General features: G+C 34.6%; 2 protein-coding genes across 2 annotated transcripts; both read right to left on the reverse strand.

Moving 5' to 3' along the window:
* Positions 1-2,086: 2,086 nt before the first annotated feature.
* LOC128230722 (uncharacterized) lies at positions 2,087-4,289 on the reverse strand. Its single transcript, XM_052943168.1, has 3 exons — positions 4,229-4,289; positions 3,725-3,888; positions 2,087-3,252 (listed from the first exon to the last, which is right to left on the reverse strand). The coding sequence occupies exon 3, from the start codon at positions 3,137-3,139 to the stop codon at positions 2,087-2,089; it is 1,053 nt and encodes a 350-aa protein (XP_052799128.1). The 5' UTR covers positions 3,140-3,252; positions 3,725-3,888; positions 4,229-4,289.
* LOC128230723 (uncharacterized) lies at positions 3,721-4,645 on the reverse strand. Its single transcript, XM_052943169.1, has 2 exons — positions 4,229-4,645; positions 3,721-3,888 (listed from the first exon to the last, which is right to left on the reverse strand). The coding sequence occupies exons 1-2, from the start codon at positions 4,643-4,645 to the stop codon at positions 3,721-3,723; spliced, it is 585 nt and encodes a 194-aa protein (XP_052799129.1).
* Between the last annotated feature and the right edge of the window lie 5,748 nt (positions 4,646-10,393).

A 10,393-nucleotide genomic window follows, 5' to 3' on the forward strand; every position in this document is an offset into this window, starting at 1 on the left:
TGTTGTAACTTTTGTTTCTGACTGTTGGGTGGGCTGTACCAGTGACAAGAAACTCACAGAAAAATGTGGACTCTTGGACTTGCTTGAAGAAGGAGACGCCATAATGGTTGATAAGGGTTTCACTATTACAGACCTTACTACTCCAAGAGGCATTCATCTCATTATTCCACCATTTAAACAGAAAGGAAAACAATTCTCTAAACGTGAGGTTCTCCTTACAAAAGATATTGCAAGTTTACGAATACATGTTGAAAGGCAAATGGAGAGAATCAAGAACTTTCGAATATTGCATGGCAATATTCCTATAACACAGTCAAGGAGAATTTCTAAAGTGTTCAAAATATGCACATATTTGACAAATCTATGGCCACCACTTGTTCAATAATAACTCATGTGTCAATGAAAGCGTTTGTATATATCAAGCATTAGATTTAGGGATAAAAACTTGTATACTTCTAACTAGAACAATGAAATTACAATTTTGTTTTAAAATCATTTTTTCGAGCAAGTTATATGATAACATATGAGATTACACATTTGATTCAGGTTTGACAAAAATGGATAAGGAAATATGCTCATGTGAATGGATTTCAAGATTTGATTTGAAACATGTATGCATTAACTGATCAATTTATTGATATAATTTTTTGTTTGTGAAACATCTGCTTTGTATTTTGTGGTTTTATTATTTGTAACATTTCTAAGAATAAAAGTCAAAGATCACTTATTAAGTTTGGCTCTGAAATGAGTTTTTTTTTATTTGCCATGTGTAATTGATCTACCACGTACTTCAAATCATTAGTATTGAATTGCTTAAAGGATTTTTCAGTATGAACCATTTTCATATCAGTTTCATAATTGAACTAAGTGGAAATAAGAATAGGCAAGAGTGCCATAGATCAAACTGAAATGCCCGACAAATGTTAACTTTAAGATACATTAGATTAAAAAAACTAGCCCCATGCTAAATATGTCCCAATGTTTAAAGGGACTGTACACCAGATTGGCACCAATAAAGTTTTTTTCTGTAACAAATCTCAGGACAAATTATTTAATAAAATGTTTTACTCTTCTGATATGATAATGGTAAAGAAATACCAAAATGTAAAAGAAAATTGAGCTATGGATTGAACTAGTGTCACCAAAATAGCTGTCCAGTGTTGTATCCACTTTGCTACGAAGGCTTATCCGAAACCATATGAATGCTTAAGCTAATATACCTTACTTGGTTATATCCCATGATATCATCAACTAGCAAATCACGCATAAGAATGAATTCTACTAGGTATACATACCCAGTAAAAAAAAATTAATGGAGAAATATGGAAAAAATAATGCGAAAATAAATTAATTGTATACTACGGTATGTGGTACTTCAGTTAGTTAGTTTCAATGCATTGTACACATTGATACCAAGTTTATGTCAGTTTTTGACAAGTTTCTTTTTTTTTTCGATATTTCATCACACGGTGTATAGCCCCTTTAAGTTTTGCACCCTGCAAACATAAGAAAGTAACACTCATTTGTTGTTTTTAATTAGCAAGTCAGAAAAGGAGAACAACTCGACAGTCTTGAGTTATGGGCCGTGCAGTAGCTACATGCAAACCAATATTCAATTGAACATCTTCAATTGTTTTAGAGTAAAACTCAGCTACTTCTTTAAACAATGGCAATATAAACGCTATCACTATCCTGCACACAAAATGCAATAATAACACACTTGAAAGGTTAAACATATGTCCATTTATTAAGCTCAGAAATACATCCCTGAAAACTAGATAAATGGAAAGGAAAAGTAGAAAAGGTCAAACATAAAACAAGGAAATAATTAAAGTAGATTTACAGCATCGCATAATCACAATATGTTGACAAAAGTACACATACTTTCAAAATACTGCCCAAAATTTAGATTTACAACTTTTTTATTCATGGTTTCAAATTATAGTAACAATACAGTCATTTTGGAGTTTCATTTTGAATATAGTTATGAAAATAACTGAAAGCAAACAAGATATTCACATAAATTGCCATTATTGATCATTCAAATGTACATGTATAAACAACACATAACTAGACGATGTACAAATCAATTGAACAGACTCATTCCCCTTTTAACACGTTGTGCGTACAGTTCAGGAATGTATGATTCAAGGCAAAATCTGTCAAGTTGACACAACATTTTCAGCCAAAATGATTCACAAAATGCAATTCTCTGTATAGAAAGACCTACACATGTCCAAACTACAAAATCACACCATTTCCTCCCGGTGATTCCCATCTGCCCTTGGACCTGGTAGTAATATTTGTGTGTTTCCTTGAGTAACACCTTGCCATTCTCTAACTGACAAAAAAAATCATTGTCTTCACAGCATTCCTCAGGCGTTTGCATCCTCCATTTCTTAGAGGCAGGACACTTAATCTCAACCAGACCAACACTTTCTGTACAATGTGAACAGAACACAAGCCCATCTGGACTGGCACCAAGGTAGGGTCTGTCGGCACATACAACTAGACCACTGTCTTTAACTGCTAGTCCTTTGTGGTCAGTTTGCATTGCTTTCGCATACATTCTCTTTGCAGCCTTCTCATGTTTAATTCCATATTCTGTGTACTTGCTTGTGAAATTGGAATACAACATCTGCCGCAGGAGTCCGTCAGGTTCAGTTGATTCTTTCCTACGACAGATGCTGCCAAAGTTTGAAGCTGTTAGGCGTTCTTTTCTGGCCTCTTGCCATTTCCCACTTTTTTGGCCCCTTGTTAAGATTTCAGTTAATTGAATTTCTTCAGCGCTTTGCTTCAAAGAGTCAAAATGATCCAAAAACACTGTCTTACTAGAACTGTCCCTCAAGTTTACACTATCATGGTAGTTGAATGGCACAGAATGTAACACAGGGAGATCTGGTTCATTTTCAGTTGTTTCAATTTCAAAGTTTTTTAACCAGCCTACATTCAACTTCGAACCAACCAGTTTCTGCCTAAATCTGTCAATGTTAACAGTGCATCCATTGATAGAGTTCAGTTCATGGTTTTTGTTTACAGAAACTTTACGTACTGACACGTTGTACAGTTTCTTCTTTGAGAACATAAGATCTTCAGATTTCCTAGGCGACAGCTTACGTTTCCGTGGTGCAGACAGCATGCTGAAGTTGTTCCAGGCACAGGGTTTGGATGTTGGAGCAAGGGTTTTTTTTACGCGTCAGGTCTTCAAGTCCATACAGCAGGGCACCAATATGGTTGCAGCATTCACCTTCACTAGATGAAAATAAAAAAATTCATTTACATGTGTGCCTTTTTACTTGTTATACTTACATGTATATTCCAAAACATTAAAGTTTGAAAATGGAGGTGAATACACAGTATTTTACACTTAGTATTTCCTGGTAGGCCATGAACATACAAAACACAAACAGTGCCATAAGTAAACACCAACACGGTGAAGGGAGTTCATTGAATCAATACATAAGCTCGCCTGTTCTTTCATTCAGAAAAAAATAGCAAAACTCAGCTAACCATGAAAGCCAAAATTATGACAGTTATAACATGTGCTTTTTTGTCTCTTGTAACAAGTGTACCAAGTTTGATAAGAAGATATGAAATAGTTTGAAGAATGCCCCAAGTTTAAGTATTTGATAATACTGACAAAATAGCCTAGCGTGTGTGGGTTTGACACCTTTCATCAATGCAGATCAGAGACTTTGATTTATCACAAATTAATTCAACTTACCCAGCTGGACAGTTGCAGAACGCGGAGTGTATGCAGCCAGTCACTTTCGACAGAAGGATCCAGGGTTGGTACTCTGGTGACTTTCTTTTGTCTGCAGTTGGAAATGATGGCAGCACGGAAGCTTGAACATAACAGTGGCTGCACTCTTCGCTTATGAGATGGACCTGAAGAATAAATTATAAATAATATTTTAATTTAAATGACAATAAATAAACAACATACATCATAGAACATATGAAAATTGTACAAAATACATTATTTTTTTTAAAATTAAGATAAGTATATAGTCAGTGTGGTTCGACACATACATGTGCTTGCATCCACCACACCCCCCTTAATTGTGGCTAGCCCCGCCTACATAAAAATGTTGAGTACATTTTTCACACCAAATTATTTTTATGTCCAAGTCAAAATAGTCCCCTTGAGCTAATTATATAACTAGATGAAGTAAACATGGCAGAAAAAACAGCCTCAGACTTATTATAAACTCACTATTTGACATACCTCAACTTTCTGTACATGTCCGTCCACATAATAAGTCCTCGCCTTCAATTGACGTTTCGAGTCTCTTTTCAGTACAATGTAGTTGTATATATCCTTTTCCTCTACAGCAGGAAACAGATCAATAGTGGACTTCCATGCCTTCAGTGTTGATGGCGGTGGAAGACCCTCGCCACATGGGAGGATAAAGCGTTCGGTTGCTCTTCTCTCTCTTTCTTCCCGATCTCTCTCCTCCAGCACGCGTTTGTCAGTTATAGAAAGTCTATATGCGCCTTTTATCCTCTCAATCAATTCGCATTTAAGACCTGATACATTCAATTTCCGGTTCGCAAGGTATCTTTTCAAATCGACGACCTTAAATGGTGTCAACTCATTGTTATTCATACACGCCCCAGTGATCTCATTGTCTACGTCGGCCATCTTGCAAAATGTATTCCCCGGAAGTAGGAAATGGAGTAGCCTCCCTTAGAAATCAGGGGAAGTAACCAAGTTATCGGAAAGGACAATAGACAATAGTGAAGTGCTGTACTCTGAATTTAATGCCAAATCTAGCCTTCAAAACAGATTCTTAAAGTAATTTTTTTTTAAAAATGGGCATAATAATGCTATCTCTGCATTTTCTACATCATGTAGCCACCTCATACATGAAAACACTAGCAGTTGTCATGAATCTTTAAGTTTTGGTGTGTTTTTTGCCATTTCCTTTGTTGCGCCATTTGTCCCGGAAGCCAACAATTTGGCATATAGTGTTGTTTAGACTGTCTATTAACACATTATCACTAAATTTCTTGTGTTAAACTGAACAGTTCTGTTACCTTTGTATATAAGTGGACCAGAAAAGCAAAATTTTGACAAGTTGAGGCATTTCAGTTGGGCTCTATGTCATTTTTTATATAAAACACTAAGCCGATGAAGTGGAAAAACCTTATTTTGCTTAGAACAAAATCTTAAAAGAGTAGGCAGGCCAGTTTTGTGGTGCTGTTCTATAGACACCATTAAAAGCTACAAGGAAAACTTTACTTGGTCAAATTATTCCAATGCATAAGGAAATAATGGCTCTTCAAAGGTTTGCGGCTTAACATTTGAGGGAAATGGCTGTTTCTGCTTTTTATGAAAATACCACAGGTGCTAATACTTGTCTCATTCATTTAGTGTTTGATATATCATTGCCAAACTTTCAGTATGTGTTGCATATAGCCTGAAGCTGAACTATAGGAGTTTTGAAGTCTGTTTCTGAAAAAATGTTGCTTAAATATGGCTCAAGACCACAGTTATCTGCCCCCCGTTGACCAAGATCCGGATGTGAATACAGAAACAAAGAGTGCTTGTGTTCAAGTATCAATATTTTATTAAAATTGAATGAAAAAGAAGCAAAAAATGTTCTTTTTGCAGAGAACTTGACTGAATTTGACACTCTATTGCAGAAATTGATAGTTTTCAATGTAAATATTGGAAAAATCATAGCTTGTGGAAGTCTGAAAATTAGTTGTTTGTAGCCGATTGACTCCCTGGCGGAAGGGTTATGTATTTGAACTCAATTTTGACAGTCGGGTCAATGGTCAACATGGTGTTTTCTTGTGATTATATTTTGTGTCTTGAATTGTTCTAGAGATGCCATGTCCTTGTTTTTCAATTGGGGTGTGTATAAAGTCAAAAGCCAGGTTAGTGTCTATATGAAACATATAGTAAAAATAACTGTGGTCTCACGCCTGATATAGAGGAAGCTTTTGGAGGGGTGGCCTATTTTAAATTGTTATAAATTCTTAATTTATACAGCTATCTGGTTGAAATTTGGCCAGTTGACAGTGCTTAGCCATAGAATATTGGTGTTTGAGTATGAAATGTGAAAATCTTATATTACATAATATAAATTAATAATATATAATTTTCTTATATATTTTTGACATTTTTAAAAAAAACTACTTTCACTTTCAATTTAATGTTTGGAAATAGTTCCAAATGATGGTAACTAATGAATGAAAGCCTCACTTTCAATTCCAAAGTATAAATGGAGGGATTTTTTTAACATAGGAAGCAGACCCAGGAGGAACTGTCTGTTGAAGACCCCCCCCCCCCCCACCAAGCTGCCCACCAGAGGCCAAGCTGTACTTGGTGTTTGCCAACATGCTGTAATTTGTAAGTACTTCAAGATAATATATTAGAAAATGGTATCCAAACTGAAGTACAAAGTGAGACAGTTTGGTCATAAAAGCCCATTGAGACTGTTTGTTCCATTCCTAAATGAATTTCTTTCATGTTGTCAATCATTTCTGATGTGGCTTTGATAATAATATTATTTTCTAATGAAACTGCTGACTTGTATCAGTCTTTGGTCTGTATTGTGCATCTATTCACACATTTTGTTTGCTCTTTTAAGCAAACATTACAATAATTGCAAATTCTATAAGCAATTAAACAAAACTTACTGCACATAGGATGCAGAATGATGTTTTATTTAGTGTGCATATGATTTTCAGCTTATGGACAAGAAAACATATACTTTAACAATCACAGCAACACAATGAGATCCCAATTTTAAAGAAATAATGCCACCTTTCATTAATTCATTAATTCATTCTATCAATCATTCATATATATTCATTAATTCATTCATTTATTCAATTTATTCATTGAAAAACTTGACATTTCTCAAGGCAAAATAAATAAAAAGTGAGCAGCTTTCATAAAGAATAGAGCCTTTTCCCTTAATGCATTAAAAAACACAACCTTAATACAGTATAAATGTTTTAAAAACCCTAATTTATTGCTTATTTTAATAGCCAGCCTGGTTGCTGTAGCCACAGAGGAATTTTCAAGGACAAGAACCAGTGCTGGTAAAACTGTGGTCTCTGTGGTTTTCCATACCGGCTCTCGGCAAGGATTTTCAAGAAAGGAATACCATCTCCAAGTAAGAAGAAATTCTAAGCATGTCTGGTTTGAATGCTTGCAAAATGCATCTGGGTACTCAATAAGATGAGGTTTACCTTTGAGTTGTTAAAAACTGATTGCAAAATGTCCAAAAGACTATATATTCTATTAAATTTGTCCTGAAAATCTTTGAATTCATGAACTTTTCTGCATATTTATCACATTTATGACTATATTAAAGGTTGTGTATGCCTCAAATGAGTGTTTACAGGCCTTTTTCAAACTTTAACAGTAGTGGCAGATAGTTTTATTTGTGTAAAACATTGCTTTTGTGTCTTGCTTGCAGATCATGATGTGCCAATAAGCTCCAGTTAGCTGCGGCCTTTTCCCCAGGCGGTAGTCCTGCAATCTGAATCCAGGAGATGCAGCTCTGAATCCAATATTTCAGAAGAATGAAGATGTTAGTCAACTCTGTAGTGCTTGTTTGTGTGTAAATGATTCCAATGAGTGAGATTTATAGCAAATCAGGTGTAAATAAGCATCTTATAGACAATAGTGAAGTGCTGTACTCTGAATTTAATGCCAAATCTAGCCTTCAAAACAGATTCTTAAAGTAATTTTTTTTTAAAAATGGGCATAATAATGCTATCTCTGCATTTTCTACATCATGTAGCCACCTCATACATGAAAACACTAGCAGTTGTCATGAATCTTTAAGTTTTGGTGTGTTTTTTGCCATTTCCTTTGTTGCGCCATTTGTCCCGGAAGCCAACAATTTGGCATATAGTGTTGTTTAGACTGTCTATTAACACATTATCACTAAATTTCTTGTGTTAAACTGAACAGTTCTGTTACCTTTGTATATAAGTGGACCAGAAAAGCAAAATTTTGACAAGTTGAGGCATTTCAGTTGGGCTCTATGTCATTTTTTATATAAAACACTAAGCCGATGAAGTGGAAAAACCTTATTTTGCTTAGAAAAAATCTTAAAAGAGTAGGCAGGCCAGTTTTGTGGTGCTGTTCTATAGACACCATTAAAAGCTACAAGGAAAACTTTACTTGGTCAAATTATTCCAATGCATAAGGAAATAATGGCTCTTCAAAGGTTTGCGGCTTAACATTTGAGGGAAATGGCTGTTTCTGCTTTTTATGAAAATACCACAGGTGCTAATACTTGTCTCATTCATTTAGTGTTTGATATATCATTGCCAAACTTTCAGTATGTGTTGCATATAGCCTGAAGCTGAACTATAGGAGTTTTGAAGTCTGTTTCTGAAAAAATGTTGCTTAAATAGGCTCAAGACCACAGTTATCTGCCCCCCGTTGACCAAGATCCGGATGTGAATACAGAAACAAAGAGTGCTTGTGTTCAAGTATCAATATTTTATTAAAATTGAATGAAAAAGAAGCAAAAAATGTTCTTTTTGCAGAGAACTTGACTGAATTTGACACTCTATTGCAGAAATTGATAGTTTTCAATGTAAATATTGGAAAAATCATAGCTTGTGGAAGTCTGAAAATTAGTTGTTTGTAGCCGATTGACTCCCTGGCGGAAGGGTTATGTATTTGAACTCAATTTTGACAGTCGGGTCAATGGTCAACATGGTGTTTTCTTGTGATTATATTTTGTGTCTTGAATTGTTCTAGAGATGCCATGTCCTTGTTTTTCAATTGGGGTGTGTATAAAGTCAAAAGCCAGGTTAGTGTCTATATGAAACATATAGTAAAAATAACTGTGGTCTCACGCCTGATATAGAGGAAGCTTTTGGAGGGGTGGCCTATTTTAAATTGTTATAAATTCTTAATTTATACAGCTATCTGGTTGAAATTTGGCCAGTTGACAGTGCTTAGCCATAGAATATTGGTGTTTGAGTATGAAATGTGAAAATCTTATATTACATAATATAAATTAATAATATATAATTTTCTTATATATTTTTGACATTTTTAAAAAAAAACTACTTTCACTTTCAATTTAATGTTTGGAAATAGTTCCAAATGATGGTAACTAATGAATGAAAGCCTCACTTTCAATTCCAAAGTATAAATGGAGGGATTTTTTTAACATAGGAAGCAGACCCAGGAGGAACTGTCTGTTGAAGACCCCCCCCCCCCCCACCAAGCTGCCCACCAGAGGCCAAGCTGTACTTGGTGTTTGCCAACATGCTGTAATTTGTAAGTACTTCAAGATAATATATTAGAAAATGGTATCCAAACTGAAGTACAAAGTGAGACAGTTTGGTCATAAAAGCCCATTGAGACTGTTTGTTCCATTCCTAAATGAATTTCTTTCATGTTGTCAATCATTTCTGATGTGGCTTTGATAATAATATTATTTTCTAATGAAACTGCTGACTTGTATCAGTCTTTGGTCTGTATTGTGCATCTATTCACACATTTTGTTTGCTCTTTTAAGCAAACATTACAATAATTGCAAATTCTATAAGCAATTAAACAAAACTTACTGCACATAGGATGCAGAATGATGTTTTATTTAGTGTGCATATGATTTTCAGCTTATGGACAAGAAAACATATACTTTAACAATCACAGCAACACAATGAGATCCCAATTTTAAAGAAATAATGCCACCTTTCATTAATTCATTAATTCATTCTATCAATCATTCATATATATTCATTAATTCATTCATTTATTCAATTTATTCATTGAAAAACTTGACATTTCTCAAGGCAAAATAAATAAAAAGTGAGCAGCTTTCATAAAGAATAGAGCCTTTTCCCTTAATGCATTAAAAAACACAACCTTAATACAGTATAAATGTTTTAAAAACCCTAATTTATTGCTTATTTTAATAGCCAGCCTGGTTGCTGTAGCCACAGAGGAATTTTCAAGGACAAGAACCAGTGCTGGTAAAACTGTGGTCTCTGTGGTTTTCCATACCGGCTCTCGGCAAGGATTTTCAAGAAAGGAATACCATCTCCAAGTAAGAAGAAATTCTAAGCATGTCTGGTTTGAATGCTTGCAAAATGCATCTGGGTACTCAATAAGATGAGGTTTACCTTTGAGTTGTTAAAAACTGATTGCAAAATGTCCAAAAGACTATATATTCTATTAAATTTGTCCTGAAAATCTTTGAATTCATGAACTTTTCTGCATATTTATCACATTTATGACTATATTAAAGGTTGTGTATGCCTCAAATGAGTGTTTACAGGCCTTTTTCAAACTTTAACAGTAGTGGCAGATAGTTTTATTTGTGTAAAACATTGCTTTTGTGTCTTGCTTGCAGATCATGATGTGCCAATAAGCTCCAGTTAGCTGCGGCCTTTTCCCCAG

This window comes from Mya arenaria, chromosome 4 (assembly GCF_026914265.1).
Source record: "Mya arenaria isolate MELC-2E11 chromosome 4, ASM2691426v1".
Taxonomy (NCBI): Eukaryota; Metazoa; Mollusca; class Bivalvia; order Myida; family Myidae; genus Mya; species Mya arenaria.